Source organism: Papio anubis, chromosome 20, assembly GCF_008728515.1.
Source record: "Papio anubis isolate 15944 chromosome 20, Panubis1.0, whole genome shotgun sequence".
Taxonomy (NCBI): domain Eukaryota; kingdom Metazoa; phylum Chordata; class Mammalia; order Primates; family Cercopithecidae; genus Papio; species Papio anubis.
The window spans coordinates 10,002,513-10,023,364 of NC_044995.1; the positions used below are offsets into that span (position 1 = coordinate 10,002,513).

General features: G+C 54.3%; 1 protein-coding gene across 3 annotated transcripts in view; it reads left to right on the plus strand.

Annotated features, from left to right (window-relative positions):
• The first annotated feature begins 896 nt into the window (after positions 1–896).
• The window catches only part of BRSK1 (BR serine/threonine kinase 1), a 28,749-nt gene continuing 8,793 nt past the window's right edge, over positions 897–20,852 (plus strand). Inside the window, exons 1-9 of one of the 3 annotated variants that reach the window (XM_003916120.3) lie at positions 897–1,451; positions 4,265–4,359; positions 4,466–4,551; positions 7,517–7,657; positions 12,341–12,457; positions 12,538–12,571; positions 12,653–12,721; positions 19,726–19,872; positions 20,355–20,386. In XM_003916120.3, the coding sequence (XP_003916169.1) occupies positions 1,316–1,451; positions 4,265–4,359; positions 4,466–4,551; positions 7,517–7,657; positions 12,341–12,457; positions 12,538–12,571; positions 12,653–12,721; positions 19,726–19,872; positions 20,355–20,386 (857 nt within the window). In that variant the 5' untranslated portion in view covers positions 897–1,315. Of the gene's footprint in view, positions 1,452–2,233; positions 2,509–4,264; positions 4,360–4,465; positions 4,556–7,516; positions 7,658–12,340; positions 12,458–12,537; positions 12,572–12,652; positions 12,722–19,725; positions 19,873–20,354; positions 20,387–20,852 lie in introns of those variants that run through there. The other 2 variants (XM_009195354.4, XM_017952682.2) reach the window with 2 other exon arrangements.

Sequence of the window (20,852 nt, forward strand, 5' to 3'; positions counted from 1 at the left end):
ATGTGGAAAGCTAATGGGGGCAGGTGGGTCACTCACAGGCAGAGCACAGGCTTGTGGACATGCTACAGTGGGGATGTATGGGCTATACTGGGGCCCACATGAAGGTATAAAGGACCCTATCATGAGCACAGAGAATATATGGGGGTCTAAAAACATACACAGGGACCTCAGGGGGTTCTGGAAGCTTCTCTGTAGAAGTAAAGAGAATCCTAAATCACTCTGGGCTGTGGGTAGATATGCAGCCTTGACACTGGTGGGGACATAGACTTACCCTCACCCTGGATGGGTGGGCTTAGGGGGCTGGGGAAAGAGACATGAGTTTGGGGCCAGCAACTCCAAGAATTCTTTCCCTTCTCTGTCTCTGTCTCCCTCGATATGTCCGCAGTTCTCCCCAGCACATGTCCCTCCACCTGTGTGCACCCCCTGGCCCCTCCCTGCAGCTCCACCTGCGCCCCCCTCTCCCCCACCTCTCTGGCTGGCCTTCCTCTCTCTGTCTCTCCGAATCTCTGAGTCTCTCCATCCCTCTGTCGGCTTCCAGCAGTTCTCTCTCCTTCTCCCTGTCTGTTTTCCCGGCTTGCCATACCTTCCTTCTCTTCTGTCCCTGCCCATCTCTGCCCTCCCTCCCTCTCTGCCTCAGCCTGTCTCTGGTGGTCTCCATCCCTCTTGCGTCTCTGCCTGTCTCTCGTCTGTGTCAGCCAGGATCTTTCTTTGTGTATCTCCATCTCTGCCCCATCCCTTGGGTCCTCTCTGTCTCCATCCTTCCCTCCATCCTCTCTCCTGCATCCTCCCACCTCCTCTCCATCCCTCCAGCTGAAGGCCCGCCCCTGTCCCCCCCCCCCCGCGCTCCCCCTCCCCCCTCCGAAAGGGTTAACTTTGGGGAAGGGCCCGGAGTCCCCGGATGGTGATGTCAGCGTGCCGTAGAGAAAGGACGAGGTGGAGGTGAGAGGAGGAGGCGGAGGAGAGAGGGCGCGTGGGGGGGCGGGGGACCTCGGCGGACCCGCCGGCCTCGCACTCTCAGACTTCTGGCGGGGAGGCGAAGTGGGGGCCGGGCCAGAAACGGGCTGGGGAGGGGGGGCCCCGCAGCCCCCCCGGGCCATGCTGACTCCCGGGGCCTGACCCCCGGCTGAAGCTCCCCTCCCCAGCCTGCGCCCGCCGAGTGGGGGGGGCCAGCCCAGCCCCCTGGGGACCCCCGGGAGAGGTGGGGGGCAGCCGGGGGGGCCGGGACGGAGCGGTCGCCGGCCCCCACCGGAGAGACGGGGCGACCGGCCGCAGGGGGGGCGGCCGGGGGACCGGTCGGGCCGGGACCAAGGGCACCATGTCGTCCGGGGCCAAGGAGGGAGGCGGGGGCTCTCCCGCCTACCACCTCCCCCACCCCCACCCACACCCACCGCAGCACGCCCAATATGTGGGCCCCTATCGGCTGGAGAAGACGCTGGGCAAAGGACAGACAGGTGAGTCCAGCAGAAGGGGACACCTGGGGGGCAGGGTTGAGGTGGCGGCAGAGGCGGGACTCAGGGTATTCAAATGGCAGGGGCTGGCTCCCCAGACCCCTGGGCCCCTCATAGAGAAGGGACTTGGGATTCAGACTCCTGGGTCCCAGGATGGAGGGGGTTGGGGGCGCAGACTCTGAGGTCCTGGAGGAGAGGGGCTGGGGGCCTGGACTCCTGGGTCTGAGGGAGGAGGGGCTGGGGGCCTGGACTCGGGTCTGGAGGGAGGAGGGGCTGGGGGGCCTGGACTGGGTCTGAGTGGGAGGAGGGGCTGGGGCCTGACCTGGGTCTGAGGGAGTGGCTGGGGGCCTGGACTCTGGGTCGAGGGAGGAGGGGCTGGGGGCCTGGACTCTGGGGTCTGGAGGGAGGAGGGACTGGGGTCCTGGACTTTGGTCTGGAGGGGAGAAGGGACTGGACTGAGTGGAAGGAAGAGGGTCTGAGGTCTGGACTCCTGGGTCTGAGGGAGGAGGGGCTGGGAGTCTGGACTCCTGGGTCTGAGGGAGGAGGGACTGGGGGCCTGGACTCCTGAGTATGAAGGAAGAGGGTCTGAGGTCTGGACTCCTGGGTCTGAGGGAGGAGGGCGGTCGGAACCTTGAGTGTTGGGACAGGGAGTTTGGGGCCCTCATGCTCCAGCCCCCATAGGGGCAGAGGCTGGAGGGGCTCCAGGGCCGGGGAGGGGATGGAGGCGGCCTGCGGAGTGGAGCCAGGCTGGGAGCCGAGGTTCTTGCTGCAGTACAGCTGCAGACTGGGGTGGAGCGCATCCGTCCTGGGAAGCCTCTTCCCTCCGGACCGTCCTCTGGCCTCCCGCTCTCCAGGCAGCGAGTTGGGGTGACAGGGGCTGTAGGGCCTGGGACATTCTCCCCTTCTCTGGCATGCTGGCTCAGAGTGGCAAACAGGATGGAGGGTGGGAAGGTGGGCTGCAGCAGGCACGTCTCCCGGAGCGGCTGTGGAAAGGGCGTTCATCCTCTGCTGTTGCTAAACGCTGGCCACCGGCTGCGGCCTCCTTCCTGCCGGATGGATGGTGGGTGGAGGTGACATGGGAGCTGAACGCCCAGGGTCTCTATGAAGCTCAGGGCCAGAGCCAACAGGAGTGGGGACTGGGCTGTGACTGAGAGCTGAGACCTTAGGGAAAAGGAGAAGGTCAAAGCCCCAGGTCCTGAGTGGTGAGAGTGTGAAGGTGCTGCTGACCTGAATTCCTGAGTTACAGGAGAAGAAGGGGTCAGAGCTGGACTGGGTCTGAGGGAGGAGGGACTGGGCCTAGAGTGCTGGGTCTGAGGAAGGAGGGGCTGGGGGTCTGGAGTGCTGGGTCTGAGGGAGGAGGGGGCTGGGGGCTGGATTCTTGGGTCTGAGGGAGGATGGAATGGGGTCTGGACTCCTGGGTCCGAGGGAGGATGGAATGGGGTCTGGACTCCTGGGTCCGAGGGAGGATGGAATGGGGTCTGGACTCCTGGGTCTGAGGGAGGAGGGGCTGGGGTCTGGACTCCTGAATCTGAGGGAGGATGGAATGGGGTCTGGACTCTGGGTCTGGAGGGAGGATGGAATGGGGTCTGACTGGTCTGAGGAGGAGGGCTGGGGATCTGGACCTGGGTCTGAGGGAGGAGGGGCTGGGGCCTGGACTCCTGGGTCTGAGGGAGGAGGGGCTGGGGGCCTGGGCTCCTGGGTCTGGAGGAGGGCTGGGGGTCTGAATTGCTGGGTCTGAGGGAGGAGGGCTGGGGCCTGGACTTGGGTCTGAGGTGAGGGGCTGGGACTGGACTCCTGGGTTGAGGGCCGGCCGGCCCGGGGTCTGAGGGAGGAGTGGGGCTGGGGTCTGTGGACTCCCCGGTCTGAGGGAGGAGGCTGGGGGGCCTGGACCGGCCTGGAGGGAGGAGGCTGGGGGTCTGGACTCGGGTCTGAGGGAGGAGGGGGCTGGGGCCTGGACTGGTTCAGTGGAGGAGGGGGCTAAATGGAATTAAGGGTCTGGAGGGAGGGCTGGGCCCAAATTGCTGGGTCTGGAGGGGAGGGCTGGGGTCTTGAATTGCTGGGTCTGAGGGAGGAGGGACTCGGGGCCTGGACTCCTGGGTCTGAGGGAGGAGAGAATGGGGCCTGGACTTCTGGGTCTGAGGCAGGAGGGGCTGGAGGTCTGGACGCCTGGGCCTATGGCTTTAGGGGCTAGTAGGGCTGGGTCTTTAGCTTTGGGGGCTCAGGTCCTGGAGTCGAGGGTCCTGAGGAGAGGTGTGGGCTAGGAGACAGGACACACCCTTGGTGTCTGTGTGCTGCCTGTTAGGGCTGCCATGAAGACACAGGAAGGCCGTTGGGGCTGGGGGTTCGGGAGGAGGCGGAGGGTGGTCTGGGGTGGGGGCAGATGTGAGATTAGATTCTTTGGGAGTCATAGGGTCTTCAAAAGACTGAAAAACAGAGAATATAAGGAAGTGATGGGGAGAGAGAAAGTCGCGGGGGGGTTTGGAGGAGACAGACTCGGGGAAACACGGTGAGGAAAGAATGCGTGACAGGCGGGCTCCCCAGGACGGAGAGGGTGAGGGCCGGGGGTGGCTGGCAGAGGACAGGGGCACCTGGCTGGATGGACAGTCAGGAGGAACGGACTGGCAGGAGGGAGGGGAAGGCTGGTTTTGTGGGAGTGCGGACTGTCAACCCCAGGAGTTCAGGTCCGATGTGTTCAGGCCATTGTTAAAAAGCCAGGCCGGGAGGAAGGAGCAAACTGGGTGGCCAAGGGAGGACATAGGTGCTGGGGATGCAGGTTACCTGGCGGAACACCCCACATTTTCACCCTGCTCCCCCAGGGCTGGTTAAACTCGGGGTCCACTGCATCACGGGTCAGAAGGTCGCCATCAAGATCGTGAACCGGGAGAAGCTGTCGGAGTCGGTGCTGATGAAGGTGTGTACGCCTGCTAGCGTGTCTGCGGGGGAGCCTGTGGGGCTGAGGGCAGGCAGGGGGCCTTGCTGACCTCTGTTCCTGTGTCTGCGCCCCTCTTGACCCTCAGGTGGAGCGAGAGATCGCCATTCTGAAGCTCATCGAACACCCACATGTCCTCAAACTCCACGACGTCTACGAGAACAAGAAATATTTGTAGGTATTTATAGACACCCAGCCCTACCCCATCCTCCCTCTCCAGGTTACCAGGGTGGGACTTCTGCAGAAACAGGGCCTAGGGGGACCTGGGGGACCTGGAGCTCTCCAGGCTGGACTGCTGAAGGCCCAGTCCCTCGCCTGTTGCACAGGGAAGCTCCCAACTACTGTTCTCACGTTGTGTTGGGCCTGAGGCGAAGGGCAACCATCCTCCTACTGTGTCCCCAGCGCCAGCTCCTTGGCCCGCGGCACTACATGGAATGCCCTCTGCTAGATAAGCAGGGTGCCCTCGACCAGACCCAGTTTGCAAGTGATCCGCCCACTTTGGCCTCCCAAAGTGCTGGGATTACAGGCGTAAGCCACCATGTGCAGCCAGAAGTGGGGGTTTTTAACTTCTAGGCGCTGATGGGCAGAGGCCTCCTGTATGTAAGGCAAGGGGCCTAGCAAAGCCCAAAGGATCTTCCCAAACCCCCACTCTGAGGCACCGGAGAGCCCCCCTCCTCCCCCGGCATAACCGCGGGTGCCGTGGCAGGACACTCCAACAATGGGCCGCCTTAGGAGTTCTGAGTCAGTATCTCAAAGTCAATTACCCGCCAGGAAGGATGGGGGTGGCGGTCCAGCTGTCCAGACTCTAGAGAATGGGCCTCTTTGTCCAAACTCTGGTGACCCAAAGGACAGCTGGACTGGGAAGCTGGAGAGGGGACAGCCCTCGTGCCCCACCCCGTCCCCGCACCCAGTCCCCAGGATGAACTGACATCAGGTCATCACTGCCGGTGCAGGTTTCACACACAGGGAGCTGTCTGCCTGGCGCTCATGAGGCTTGCTCTCAGGCTTCCCCAGGTGTGGCGGTAGGAAGGGGCTATTGTCCGGACCAGCGCACTCTCCACTCTTGGCGGTCACTCCCACTCCACTCTTGGTGTAGGGTGGCAGGGCCATGGGAGCTGATGCTTTGGGCGGGAATCTAGCCATCTAAGAGCTCATAGAAATTGAGCTTTTGGGGCCAGGCACGGTGGCTCAAGCCTGTGATCCCAACACTTCGGGAAGCCAAGATGGGCAGATTGCTTGAAGAGTTCGAGACCAGCCTGAGCAACATCGCAAAACCCTGTCTCTTCAAAAAATACAAAAATTAGCCCGGTGTGGTGGTGCGTACCTGTAGCCCCAGCTGAAGTGGGGCTGAGGTGGGAGGATTGCCTGATCCTGGTAGGTCGAGGCTGGAGTGAGCCATTTTTGTGCCCCTGCACTCCAGCACAGAGTGAGACCCTGTCTCAAAAAAAAAAAAAATTTTGAGCTTTTGTTTCCCAGAAGCTGATGGGAATTAGTTTTAACCTCCCAGAGCCTGATGGGATTTGGAGTCTAGAATCCAAATGGTTGATGGAGGCTGGGCGCAGTGGCTCACACCTGTCATCCAGCACTTTCGGAGGCCGAGGCCAGTGGATCACGAGGTCAGGAGTTCAAGACCAACCTGGCCAAGATGGTGAAACCCCGTCTCTGCTAAAAATACAAAAAAATTAGCCAGGTGTGGTGGCAGGCACCTGTAATCTCAGCTACGTGGGAGGCTGAGGCAAAGAATTGCTTGAACCTGGGAGGTGAAGGTTGCAATGAGCTGAGATCGCGCCACTGCACTCCAGCCTGGGTGACAGAGCGAGACTCCATCTCAAAAAAAAAAAAAAAGAACTATAAAAGTTGGGAGTTCGAGACCAGCCTGGCCAACATGGCAAAACCCCGTCTCTACTAAAAATACAAAAATTAACTGAGTGTGGTGGCATACACCTGCAGTCCTAGCTACCTGGGAGGCTGAAGTGGGAGAATTGCTTGAACCTGGGAGGCAGAGGCTGCAGTGAGCCAAGATCGTGCCGCTGCATTCCAGCATGGGCAACAGAGCAAGACTCTTATCTCAAAAAAAAAAAAAAAAAAACTAAACAACAACAACAACAAAAACCTAATAGTTGATGGAAACTGGAACCCCGTGTCCCAGAGGCTTATGGGAAGTGGGTTTTTGGTTTTTTTGGTTGTTTTGTTTTTTTGAGACAGAGTTTTGCTCTTGTTGCCCAGGCTGGAGTGCAATGGCTCGATCTCGGCTCACCAGAACCTCCACCTCCTGGGTTCAAGTGATTCTCCTGCCTCAGCCTCCTGAGCAGCTGGGATTACAGGCATGCACCACCACACCCGGCTAATTTTGTATTAGTAGAGACGGGGTTTCTCCATGTTGGTCAGGCTGGTCTCGAACTCTTGACCTCAAGTGATCCGCCCACTTCGGCCTCCCAAAGTGCTGGGATTACAGGCGTGAGCCACCACGTCCGGCCAGAAGTGGGGGGTTTTAACTTCTAGGCGCTGATGGGAGTTGTCGTCTGTTGCCTCACAGAAGCTGGCTCGGACTGGTGCACCTTGCAATCGTCAATACCTGAAAATGAATTCAAATTTGAGTTTCCTCATCCCAGAGGGAATTAGAGGCTGGGCTTTCTAGGGGCTAATAGGAGTGGGGGTATCTTCACTTCCCAGGGTCCTGTAAGAATTGGGGTCTTTGTCTTTCAGGTGCTAATAGAACTGCCTTATCTCCTGAAACCATTAGGAGTCATAGTGTTGATTCCTCTCCGAAGCTGACATGGGAGGCTCCCTGCTGCCCGGGGCTAATGGGACTTGAGTTTGGTTTCCTAGAGGCTGGTGGAAACTGGAGTCACTTCCTCCCAGGGCGTGATGGGAATTGGAGTCTCATCCTCCCAGAAATTGATGGGAACTGGTGTCTCTTATTCCCAGGAATTGATGGGAACTGGAGTCTCTGCCTCCCAGGAATTGATGGCAACTGGAGTCTCTGCCTCCCAGGGACCCATGGGAATTGGAGTCTCTTTCTCCCAAGGATCATGGGAATTGGAGTTCTCTGCCTCCAGGGGCCAATGGAAGTGGGAGACCAGGCCCTCTGGTCCTCCACATGCCCCTTCCAGCCCTCTGCCCCCTCTATACCCTTTAGGTACCTGGTTCTGGAGCACGTCTCGGGAGGTGAGCTATTCGACTACCTGGTAAAGAAGGGGAGACTGACGCCCAAGGAGGCCAGGAAGTTCTTCCGCCAGATTGTGTCTGCACTGGACTTCTGCCATAGCTACTCCATCTGGTGAGTGGGTAGCTTGAAGGGGAGGCAGGGCTGAGGGCTGCCCAGCAGTCAGGCCCTTGGGGGCATGGGGAGGGCTGAGCAAAAGCCATGTGGTCGGCCCCCAAACCTTTATCCCATTGAGACATAACTCGTATACCAGAAAATTCCTCCTTTTAGAGTGTGTAATTCAGTGATATATGTTTTTGATATATTTGCAGTGGTATACATCTGCCACTATGGAATTTTAGAACATTTTCATCACCCCGCACCCATTAAGTGAACAGTCTCTCCCCATTCCCCTCCTGCCCCCAGCTCCTGGCAACCTATTTCCTGTCTATGTGGATTTACCTATTCTAGACATTTTATATAAATGGAATCATCCAATACGTGGCCCTTTTTGTATTGTGTTGTGTTGTGTTGTTTTTGAGATGGAGTTTTGCTCTTGTTGCCCAGCAGGAGCGCAATGGTGTGTTCTTGGCTCACTGCAAACTCTGCCTCCCAGGTTCAATTGATTCTCCTGCCTCAGCCTCCCGAGTAGCTGGGATTACAGGTGCATGCCACTGCACCCAGCTACGTTTGTATTTTTTTAGTAGAGTCAGGGTTTCACCATGTTGGCCAGGCTGGTCTCGAACTCCTGACCTCAGGTGATCCACCCGCCTTGGCCTCCCAAAGTACTAGGATTACAGGCATGAGCCACTGCGCCCTGCCTCTTTGCCCATCTTTAATTCAGTTATTTTTTAAAATTTGATTTAGTCTTTTTATTATTGATTTGTAACAATTTTTTATTATAGGAAGAAGAGATTACTCTAGGAATAACTCCTAAAAATTATTCTGTATGATGACAGCAAGAACGAGGAGGAAAATTTAACAAAGAAAAAAAGGAATTCTTTATTCTAGATGCAAGTCTTTAATCAGTATACATTTTTAAAGCATTTTTCTCCAAGTCTGTGCCATGTTTTTACATTTTTATAACAGTCTTACGAAAAGCAAAAGATTTTTCATTTTGATAAATTTCAGTTTGTTGATTTTTTTATTTTATGCCTCATGCTTTTTCTGTCCTATTTAAGAAATCTTTGCCTGGCTGGGCACGGTGGCTCACGCCTGTAATCCCAGCACTTTGGGAGGCCGAGGCGGGCAGATCACGAGGTCAGGAGATCAAGACCATTCTGGCTAACACGGTGAAACCCTGTCTCTACTTAAAATACAAAAAATTACCCGGGCATGGTGGCGCACGCCTATAGTCCCAGCTACTTGGGAGACTGAGGCAGGAGAATGGTGTGAACCTGGGAGGCGGAGCTTGCAGTGAGCCAAGATCACACCATTGCACTACAGCCTGGGTGACAGAGCGAGACTCCGTCTCAAAAAAAAAAAAAAAGAAAGAAAGAAAGAAAGAAATGTCATTTTCTTGTATGTTTTCTAGAAGTTGTATAGTTTTAGGTCTTGCATTTAGGTCTGGGATCCATTTCAAGTTAATTTTTGTATATCGTGTGAAGTAAGGGTTGTGTAAGGGTTATTTATTTATTTTTAGTTTAGTTTAGTTATTGAGACGGGGTCTTGCTATGTTGCCCAGGCGTGTCTCAGACTCCTGGGCTCAAGGCGTGAGCCAGTGCGCCTGGCCCATATGTCCACTTTCAAACAGTTTTTTTTTGGCTGAGCATGGTGGCACATGCCTGTAATGCCAGTACTTTGGGAGGCCGAGATGGGCAGATCACTTGAGCTCAGGAGTTCAAGGCCAGCCTGGGCAACAAAGTGAGACCCCCATCGCTCCAAAAAATAAAAATAATTAGCTGGGTGTGGTGGCGTGTGCCTGTGGTCCCAGCTACTTGGGAAGGTGTGGTAGGAGGATTGCTTGAGTCCAGGAGGTTGAGGCTGCAGTGAGGCAACAGAGTGAGATCCTGTCTCAAAAAAAAAAAAGTTACTATTTTTTTCATTGAATTGACTTTAGCCTCCAAATAAGATATTAAATGTGCGATATTTTTATAACCGTTAAGGTACAAAATGAACGCCTTCATCTTTGAGCCTCCTTCATTTGCACCTCTCTCCCACTAAGATGTGTTTTAGAGATGGGGTGGGGATCAGGGTAGAGGGACTCAGACTTGGGGTAAAGCTTATTGATAAAAAGGCCACTTATTTCAATTTTCAGGTTTTGTCTTTTTTTATTTTTTGAGACAGGGTCTTACTCTGTCACCCAGGCTGGAGTGCGGTGGTGCAATCGCAGCTCACTGCAACCTCTACCTCCCAGGTTCAAGCGATTCTCCTGTCTCAACCTCCTGAGTACCTGGGATTACAGGCACGTGCCACCACGCCCAGCTAATTTTTTGTATTTTTAGTAGAGACAGGGTTTCACCATGTTGGCCAGGCTGGTCTCGAACTCCTGACCTCAAGTGATCCACCCACCTCTGCCTCCTGAAGTACTGGGATTACAGGTGTGAGCCACAGCACTTGACCCTGTTTAAATTTTCGACACCTTCCTGTTGACAAGATTGTCAAAACCCTGATATTGAAACCCTGGCCTCTAGGGGGAGATATTCAACATATTTAATAAGTATGACCCAGTTGGCCGGGCGTGGTGGCTCACTCCTGTAATCCCAGCACTTTGGGAGGCCGAGGCGGGTGGATCATGAGGTCAGGAGATTGAGACCATCCTGGCTAACACGGTGAAACCCCGTCTCTACTAAAAAAATACAAACAAAAAAATTAGCCGGGCGAGGTGGCGGGCGCCTGTAGTCCCAGCTACTCGGGAGGCTGAGGCAGGAGAATGGCGTGAACCCGGGAGGCGGAGTTTGCAGTGAGCTGAGATCCAGCCACTGCACCTTCAGCCTGGGTGGCAGCACGAGACTCTGTCTAAAAAAAAAAAAGTATGACCCAGTTAACGGACAGGCCAAATGGAAACTGCAGAATCCGACACTCCCTCTCTCCCCAGACATCCACCCTTAAACCTTGAGGGGTTTGGTTCGGGGTGGGAAGGTCCCAAGACAGGGACCAAAGATTTTAAGAACCAGCTCCATATCAGCTTTACCTCAAAATATCTCACTTTGTACATATTCAAATACTTATGGATGAACTAATACAACGTCTGGGATCTCCTACAAACTAATCGGGGTTGGGGAGGAGTATGTAAGGGACGGAGATGAGATGAGATTGGCCCTAAGCTGATCATGGATGAAGCTGGGAGATGGATAAGTGAGGCTTCCTCTTACTTTCTCTCCAGTTTTAGGCACGTTTGTGATTGTGTGTTATAAAAAGTTTCCAGGCCGGGCGCGGTGGCTCACGCCTGTAATCCCAGCACTTTGGGAGGCCAAGGCAGGTGGATCACCTGAGGTCAAGAGTTCAAGACCAGCCTGGTCAACATGGTGAAACCCCATCTCTACTAAAAATACAAAAATTAGCCAGGTGTGGTGGCAAACACCTGTAATCCCAGCTACTCAGGGGGCTGAGGCAGGAGAATTACTTGAACTCGGGAGACAGAGGTTGCAGTGAGCCGAGATCGTGCCACTGCACCCCAGCCTGGTGGACAAAGTGAGACTCTGTCTCAAAAAAAAAAAAAAAAAAAGAGTTTCCAAAGCCGGACACGGTGATGCATGCCTGTGGTTCCAGCTACTCAAGAGGCTGAGGCCAGAGGATCACTTGAGCTGGGGAGGTCAAGGCTGCAATGAGCTATGATCGTGCTACTGCACTCCAGGCCGGGCAGCAGAAAGGGACCTCATCTCTAAAACTACACTTGATCCTAACCAAACGGCCGAGAAGCGATGTCCATCTCTAAAAATAAAAAATAAAATAGGCCATGTGCAGTGGCTCATACCTGTAATCCCAGCACTCTGGAGGCCAAGGCAGGCGGATCACCTGAGGTCAGGAGTTCAAGATCAGTCTGGCCAACATGGTGAAACTCTGTCTCTACTAAAAATACAAAAATTAGGCCTGGCACGGTGGCTCACGCCTATAATCCCAGCACTTCTTGAACCCGGGAGGCGGAGGTTGTGATGAGCCGAGATTGCGCCATTGCACTCCAGCCTAGGCAACAGAACGAGACTTCGTCTCAAAAAAAATAAAAATACAAAACTTAGCTGGGTATGGTGGCACACGCCTGCAATCCCAGCTACTCGGGAGGCTGAGACAGGATAATCACTTGAACCCAGGATGCGGAGGTTGCAGTGAGCCGAGATCATGCCACCGCGCTCCAGCCTGGGTGATAGAATGAGACTCCATCTCAATAAATAAATAAATAGGGCCGGGCGTTATGACTCACACCTGTAATCCCAGCACTTTGAGAGGCCAAGGCGGGCGGATCACGAGGTCAGGAGTTCGAGACCAGCCTGGCCAACATAATTAAACCCTGTCTCTACTAAAAATAGAAAAATCAGCTGGGCGTGGTGGTGCGGCCTGTAGTCCCAGCTACTCAGGAGGCTGAGGCAGGAGAATCGCTTGGACCGAGGAGACGGAGGTTGCAGTGAGCCGAAATCGTGCCACTGCATTCCAGTCTGGGCAACAGAGCGAGACTCCATCTCGAAAAATAAATAAATACATAAATAAATACAATTAAAAAAAAAAACTTTTTAAGACCAAAATAAATGAAGGATAATAAATGGTCTCTCACCCCCTAAAAAACCAAGAAGTATGCAGAAGCGTTCCACTGTGAGAGCCGGTGAGTGGGGCCTGGGCCTCCTGGGAGGAAGAAGAGGCCTGAGCCCCACCTGGCTGTCTCAGCCACAGAGACCTAAAGCCCGAGAACCTGCTTTTGGATGAGAAAAACAACATCCGCATTGCAGACTTCGGCATGGCGTCCCTGCAGGTGGGGGACAGCCTCCTGGAGACCAGCTGCGGGTGAGTGGGGGCCGGGCTCCCGAGGCCCTGGGCGGGGGCTTAGAAGCCGGCTGGAGGCTCACATCAGCTCTCTCCCTCAGGTCCCCCCATTATGCGTGTCCAGAGGTGATTAAGGTGAGTGAGGGGCGGATGGAGGGGAGACGGGTGGAGGCAGCAGGGAGGAGCGATGAAGTCACAACCGGCCCTCCCTTCCAGGGGGAAAAGTATGACGGCCGCCGGGCAGACATGTGGAGCTGTGGAGTCATCCTCTTCGCCCTGCTCGTGGTAAGGCGCCCTCACCTCTCCTGCCATTTCTAGATCAATCCCATCTGGTGGGAGCGTAGGACAGTACCTTCCATCCTCACCCGGGGGTCATCTCCTAAACTTATTTATGTATTTTATTTATTTATTTATTTATTTTGAGACAGAGTCTTGCCCTGTCACCCAGGCTGGAGTGCAGTGGCGCGATCTCAGCTCACCGCAACCTCTGCCTCCCAGCTTCAAGCAGTTCTCCTGCCTCAGCCTCCTGAGTAGCTGGGATTACAGGCGCCCACCACCACATCCGGATAATTTTTGAATTTTTAGTAGAGACAGGGTTTCACCATGTTGGCCAGGCTGGTCTCGAACTCCTGACCTCAGGTGATCCACCCGCCTCTGCCTCCCAAGGTGCTGGGATTACAGGTGTGAGCCACCGTGCCCATCCTATTTATTTATTTATTTTGAGACAGGATCTTGCTCTGTTGCCCAGTCTGGAGTACAGTGATGCAGTCTTGGCTTACTGCAACCTCCGCCTCCTGGGTTCAAGCTATTCTCCTGCCTCAGCTTCCCGAGTAGCTGGGACTACAGGCACCCGCCACTACACCTGGCTAATTTTTGTATCTTTAGTAGAGACAGGGTTTCACCATGTTGGCCAGGTTGGTTTCGAACTCCTGGCCTCAAGTTATCCACCCTCCTCAGTCTCCCAGAATGCTGGGATTACAAGCATGAGCCACCATGCCCGGCAGCTGAATTTATTTTATTTTATTTTATTTATGTATGTATGTATTTATTTGTTTATTTATTTTGAGACAGGGTTTCTGTCACCCAGCCTGGAGTGCAGTGGCACCATCACAGCTCACTGCAGCCTCAGTCTCCCAGGTTCAAGCAATCCTCCCACCTCAGCCTCCCGAGCAGCTGGGATTATAGGCTCTTGCCGATCTGCCCACCTCAGTCTCCCAAAGTGCTGGGATTACATGCGTGAGGCCACCGAGCCCAGCCCATCTCTCGAATATTTCACTGGTAATGGGAAAGATATTACATTAACCAACAGACCAAGATTCTGGAGCTCCCCCACTCTGTGCAGAGCCAACCTTTCATTCACAGAACTGTGGGATAAAAAGATAAAAGAACTATGGGATAGTCTCCAGGAGGAACCCCAGAAAGGAACGAGGCATCCAGGAGCACCTGGAGGGCTTGATACCATGACCGTTTACCAGCTGATTCTAGAGCATTGCAATACTGTGACAACAAGTATAACCAGGCCAGGCGCGGAAGCTCACACCTGTCATCCCAGCACTGCAGGAGGCCGAGCGGGGGCAGATCACCTGGGGCCAGAAGTTTGAGACCAGCTTGGCCAACATGGTAAAATCCCATCTCTACTAAAAGTCCAAAAATTAGCCGGGCTTGGTGGCGCATGCCTGTAGTCCCAGCTACTCAGGAGGCTGAGGCAGGAGAATCGCTTGAACTCGGGAGGTGGAGTTTGCAGTGAGTCGAGATTGTGCCACTGCACTCTAGCCTGGGTGACAGAGTGAGACCCTGTCTAAAAAAATATATGTATAGCTAGATCATAGGCTATCAGCCCTGCTCCTACCACAGGGCCTTTGTGCCTGGGACACTCTGCTACCTACTAGCCTTATTGTTCACCTAGTTCATATCTAGACTTCTTCAAGCTCTCTGCTCAGTTGTCACATTTCCAGGAAGCTTTGCCTGCCCCCGCTCTTCCTCCCCCCTCCTGTGAGGTCAGACCCCCCTGTGGTAGGCTCCCTTTTCCTGGCAACGATCAGAGTTGCTGCTGTGCATTTTGTTGCTTATTTCTTTGAGTGGCATCTCCCTTCCTTTCTGTATCATCAGCTCCCGGAGGTCAGGGCCAATGTCTGGGACATTTCTCTTTGTGTGTTTTATTTCATTTTGTTGGCTGGCCTTTGCAAACCTAAAGTTGATGCATGTAAGACCCCAATAAACACCTGTAGCGAGAATAAATAAGGAATTGGCCGGGCGCAGTGACTCACGCCAGTAATCCCAGCACTTTGGGAGGCCAAGGTGGGAGGATTGCTTGAGCCCAGGAGTTCAAGACCAGCCTGGGCAACATAGCAAGCAAGACCCCATCTCAAAAGAAAGTTAAAAAATTAGCCAGGCATGGCCGGGCGCGGTGGCTCACACCTGTAATACCAGTGCTTTGGGAGGCTGAGGCGGGAGAATGGCGTGAACCCAGGAAGCGGAGCTTGCAGTGAGCTGAGGTCGCACCACTGCACTCCAGCCTGGGTAACAGAGCAAGACTCCGTCTCAAAAAAAAAAAAATTAGCCAGGTGTGGTGGCTCGTGCCCGTAGTCCCAGTTACTCAGGAGGCCGAGGTGGGAAGATTGCTCGAGCCCTGGAGGTCAAGGCTGTAGTGAGCTATGATCATGCCCCCGAACTCCAGCCTGGATGACAGAGTAAGACCTCGTCTCAAAAATAAAAAATAAAAATAAATAAAAAATAAGTAGAAAAGAAAAAGAATACATAAGTTTTTTGTTTGTTTGTCTTTGAGACAGATTCTTGCTCTGTCACACATGATGGAATGCAGTGGCGCCATCTCAACTCACTGCAACCTCCACCTCCTGGATTCAAGCAATTCTCCTGCCGCAGCCTCCCAAGTAGCAGGGACTACAGACATGTGCCACCATGCCCGGATAATTTTTGTATTTTTAGTAGACATGGGGTTTCACCATTTTAGCCAGGTTGGTCTCGAACTCGACCTCAGGCGATCTGCCCGCCTCAGCCTCCCAGAGTGCTGGGATTACAGGTGTGAGCCGCCGCACCCGGCCATAAGCAGCTTTTTTTTTTATGCCAGGCACTGTTCCGAGAATGTTATTTCACATAATTATCTCAGCAGTCCCAGAGAGGGGAAGTGACTGGCCCACGGGCACGCAGCTAAGCGGCAGGCCTGGGGTTGGTCAGTCCTTGGTCTCTTCACCACCAGGCTACATAACGGATACTGAGGGCAATGAGGCCAGCTCCAAGCTGCCTTCCCGGGGCTCACCACTGCATGGGGAGAGCAGCCGAGGTGCTCTGGGGACCAGCTCAGAACGTTCAGAACTCAGCCCTTCTTCACTTGGTGGCTAAAAGCCCTGTTCCCGAGCCCATCCAGCCGAGTTCCAATCCCTGCTCCCTCTCCCTGAGCAAGCCAGTCACCTTCCCTCAGTGTCCTCATCTGCAGCATGGGAATACACATCATATCTATCATTGTAAGGGTTTCGTTTTCATTTTTATTTTATTTATTTACTTTTTTAATTGTGAGACGGAGTTTCGCTCTTGTCACCCAGGCTGGTGTGCAATAGTGTGATCTCAGCTCACAGCAACCTCCGCCTCCCAGGTTCAAGCGATTCTCCTGCCTCAGCCTCCCTAGTAGCTGGGACTACAGGCACCTGCCACCATGCCTGGCTAATTTTTTTTGTATTTTTAGTAGAGATGGGGGGGGTTCTCCATGTTGACCAGGCTGGTCTCAAACGCCTGACCTCAGGTGATCCACTCGCCTCGGCCTCCCAAAGTGCTGGGATTACAGGCATGAGCCACTGCGCCCGGCCCATTGTGAGGGTTTAAAATTAAATGCTGCACGTGAAGCCCCCGGCACAATGCTGGATGATTATTAGTAGTAGTTTATTCCTTTTTTCTTTTTCTTCTTCTTCTTTTATTTATTTTTTTTTTTGTTTTTGTTTTTTGAGATGAAGTCTTAGTGTTGCTCTGTAGCCCAGGCTGGAGTGCAATGGCTCGATCTTGTTCGCAGCAACCTCCACCTCCTGGGTTCAAGTGATTTCCGGCTAGCTTTTGTATTTTTAGTAGAGACGGGGTTTCACCATGTTGGTCAGGCTGGTCTTGAACTCCTGACCTCAAGTGATCTGCCCACCTCAGCCTCCCAAAGTGCTGGGATTACAGGCATGAGCCACCGTGCCTGGTCTAGTAATTTATTCTTGTTCCAGTAGTTACTCATCATTTGCGGATTCCATATTTGCAAATTTGCCTACCTGTCAAAATGTATCTGTAACCCAAAATCAGTCCCGGAGGTACTTTTACAGTCATTGGCAGACATGCCCAGAGCAGGGGAGACCTGAGCCGCCACCCAAGGTGCAGGTTCTTGGCTGAGGTCAAAGTGACCCTGTTTCAGCTCTCATCCTGTAAACAATCCCCCTGTCGCCACCTATTTTGTGTCACGTTTCTCGCATTTTTGTGGTGTTGGTGGCGATTTCGCTGTTTAAAGTGGCCGTGAAGCCAAGTGCTTCTGAAGTACCCTCTGGTGTTCCTAAGCACGGGAAGCCGTGATGTCCCTTCTGGAGAAAGCCCCCGTGATGGGCGTGCTCTGTTCAGGAATGATTTGCAGTGCTGCTGGCCGTGAGTTCGGCGTCAATGACACAGTATATGTGAAAGGTGTCTTGAGGCCAGGCACGGTGGCTCACGCCTGTCATCCCAGCACTTTGGGAGGCTGAGGCGGGCGGATCATGAGGTCAGGAGTTCGAGACCAGCCTGGCCAATATGGCGAAATCGCGTCTCTACTAAAAATACAAAAATTAGCCAAAATTAGCCAGGCATGGTGGCAGGCGCCTGTAGTCTCAGCTACTCGGGAGCCTGAGGCAGGAGAATCTCTTGAACCCGGGAGGCGGAGGTTGCAGTGAGCCGAGATTGTGCCACTATACTCTGGGCTACAGCGCTAGACTCCGTCTTAAAAAAAAGAGAAAAGTGTCTTTAAACAGAAACACATACAAACAAGGTTATGTAATGACTGGTTGACAAAAATGTGATGAGAGGATCAAAGGAACCTAACTAACTATAGTTCCTCCAGTAGCCGTGACTTGTTCAGTAGTTGAGAGTTTGCAGTGACTTCATAGAACAGAACTCTCGAGAATAACAAGAATCAATTGTATTGTTGTTATAATTTTTTTTTTTTTTTTTTGCGATGGAGCCTTTCTCTGTCACCCAGGCTGGAGTGCAGTGGCGTGATCTCGGCTCACTGCAGCTTCCGCCTCCCGGGTTCAAGCGATTCTCCTGCCTCAGCCTCCCGAGCAGCTGGGATTACAGGCGCCCGCCACTTTGCCCAGCTAATTTTTGTATTTTTAGTAGAGATGGGGTTTCACCATGTTGGCCAGGCTGGTGTCAAACTCCTGATATCAAGTGATCCTCCCCCCTTGGCCTCCCAAAGTGCTAGGATTACAGGTGTGAGCCACTGTGCCCAGCCTGTTATTACAACATTTAATCCATACCGTACCCCTCCTGGCAGGATCATTGTGTCCATTTCACAGAGGAAACTGAGGCTCCGTGCTTGAGCATCAGGCAACCAGAAGTCAAACCCAGGCTTCTGTACCCCAAGATCGGCATTCAGAGGTGCCTTCTCTGTATCTCCCCATTCTCCGTCCATAGGCCTTAGATACCAGGGGCAGCTGGGAGCTTGCAACACCTGGAAAAGCCCTCAAAGGCTCACATCGTCACCTCCCATGACTCTTTGTCCAATGGCAGCTCCTCCATGGCGGGTCACCATGGCTTCCCTCCAACCCTTGGCCTGGCAATTGGAAGCATTCCCTCCCGTCCCATATGATATGTTCATTTGTTTGTTACCTGTCCCCTCTGGAATGCAACTTCTCTGCTCATTCCACCGCCCTTGCTGATGACTTGAGCATCCAGTGTGTGTCAGGCAGTGTGCCAGGCCAACTCCGGGAGAGCAGGGATGTGATTTAGTGCCCTGCTTCATTGCTGGTGGCTACATCAAAATGCAGGATGTAGTGGGGTCTCTGGTCAATGCATCACAGCGGCCAGCGTGTAACAGTCCTGACTGTGGGCCCGGCACTGTCATGTGCTAGGTCAGTTCATTCTGCTGCAGCCTGTGAGGTGGCTGCTGTGACAACCTATTGCCATTTTCAGAGCAGTGGCTTGCCTGAGGTCATGCAGGTATAAGCCCCAGAGCAAAGATTCAAAGCAAGGCAGGGGGCCGGGCACAGTGGCTCACACCTGTAACCCCAACACTTCGGGAGGTTGAGGCGGGTGGATCACCTGAGGTCAGGAGTTCAAGACCAGCCTGGCCAACGTGGCAAAACCCCATCTCTGCCAAAAATACAAAAATTAGGCTGGGTGTGGTGGGTCACGCCTGTAATCCCAGCACTTTGGGAGGCCGAGGCAGGTGGATCACTTGAGGTTGGGCGTTCGAGACCAGCCTGGCCAACATGGTGAAACCCCGACTCTATTAAAAATACAAAAATTAGCCGAGCATGGTGGCATGTGCCTGTAATCCCAGCTACTCAGGAGGTTGAGGCAGGAGGATCGCTTGAACCTGGGAGAGGCAGAGGTTGCAGTCAGCCAAGATCGCCTCATTGCACACGAGCCTGGGCAACAAGAGCGAAACTCCATCTCAAAACAGAAAGAAAGAAAAGAAAAGGTGTCAGCAGCGCCCTGCTTCCTCTGGAGGCTCTAGGGAAGGATCCTTCCTTGCCTCTTCTAGCTTCTGGTGTCCTTGGCATTCCTTCAGTTGCAGCTGTTTCACTCCCATCACTGCCTGCATCATCACATGACTGTTCTGTGTCTGCGTCCTCCTCTCCTCTTATAAGGACACCAGTCATTGATTTAGGGCTCAGCCTCATTCAGGTCTCTGCTCCCATTACATCTCCTGGGAGAAGCCTCACTCAGTTGCTCGTCATTGTATAGCTATTTGTTTGGAGCTGTGCAAGGCCAGAGGCCTGTTCACTGCTGGATCCCTGACCCATAACGGATGCTCACCTTTTGTTGAATGAGTGAATGACTGACAACCCCTTCGAAACTGCTGTGGGGGGAAACCTGTCTAAAAGGAACAGCCTCCACGCTGCAATTCTAGCCTCGTAAGCGGGGCTCCAAGCTGCTCCTTGCCAAGTGCCTGCTCTGCCACGGACGAGCTAGGGGCCTTGGGCAAATTGCTGAGCCTCTCTGTGCCTCAGTTTCCCTGCCCGTAAGGTGGAGATCACCGTAGTTCCCCACCTCCAGTGCTTGTGGTGAGGGTGAAATGTGCTAATGAGGGGTCCTGGTTATCTCTTGCTCAGGGGGCTCTGCCCTTTGATGACGACAACCTCCGCCAGCTGCTGGAGAAGGTGAAACGGGGCGTCTTCCACATGCCCCACTTCATTCCTCCAGACTGCCAGAGCCTCCTGAGGGGCATGATCGAAGTGGAGCCCGAGAAAAGGCTCAGTGTGAGTTGTGGGGGCACTGGCGGAGGGGGGAACAGTGGCCGATGAAGAGAGAACCCCTAGAAAAGTCATGGGGGAGACCCAGCTTGGGTTTCCGGAACCTGCCCATCAGCCCCCAGGGTGACTGGGATCGCCAGCTGAGCCGCAACCCAAGGTCCAGCAAAGTGCCGCTCCAAACTGGGGAGGGGGCTACGCAAGACTGGAGCGGGGCGTCCCAGGCAGCAGGGGGGCGCAGGACTAAGACACAGGATGCCACTGCGCATGCGGCAAAGTAATGCGGCCGGTCCGGGTACACGGAGACTGCGCGTGCGCGGGGCGATGCACTCAGTCGCCACTAGAGGGCGACGTCATATGTCATCCTGCCCCCGGTGGGGTGGGCGGGGAGACGATCAGGGACCCCAAAACCGCCCCAGTCAACTTTCTTTGCGCGCCTACATGTGCGTGCGACCTCACTTCTGCTTCTCTACGACTCACCACCCTCACAGCTGGAGCAAATTCAGAAACATCCTTGGTACCTGTGAGTATGGGGTAACTGGGCTCTTGGGTCTCTGGCGGAAGTAGGAGTAGGGGCCAAAGTAGTAGAGGCGGCTGGGAGGGGTGGGATGCCAGGGCTCCTGAGTGGCAAGGGGCTAGGGACTCGGACTTATGGGCCCTGGGGAAGAAGACACAGCTGGAGAAGGAGTCTAGAGGTCAGAGGGAGGAGGGGCGAAGCTTGGGTCCAGGACTCCCGAGTTTGAGGGAAAAAGGGACTGGGGGCCTGGACTCCTGGATCCGAGGGAGGAGGGGCTGGGGGCCTGGACTACTGGGTCTGAAGGAGGGGCCGGGGGTCTGGACCCCTCGGTCTGAGGGAGAAGGGGCTGGGGGTCTGGACTCCTGGATCTGAGAGGGGGGGTCTCGATTCCTGGGTATGAGAGAGAAGGGGCCGGGGCCTGGACTCAGATTTCGGGGTCTGGAACCCTTGAGTCTAGAATGAAGAATGCTGA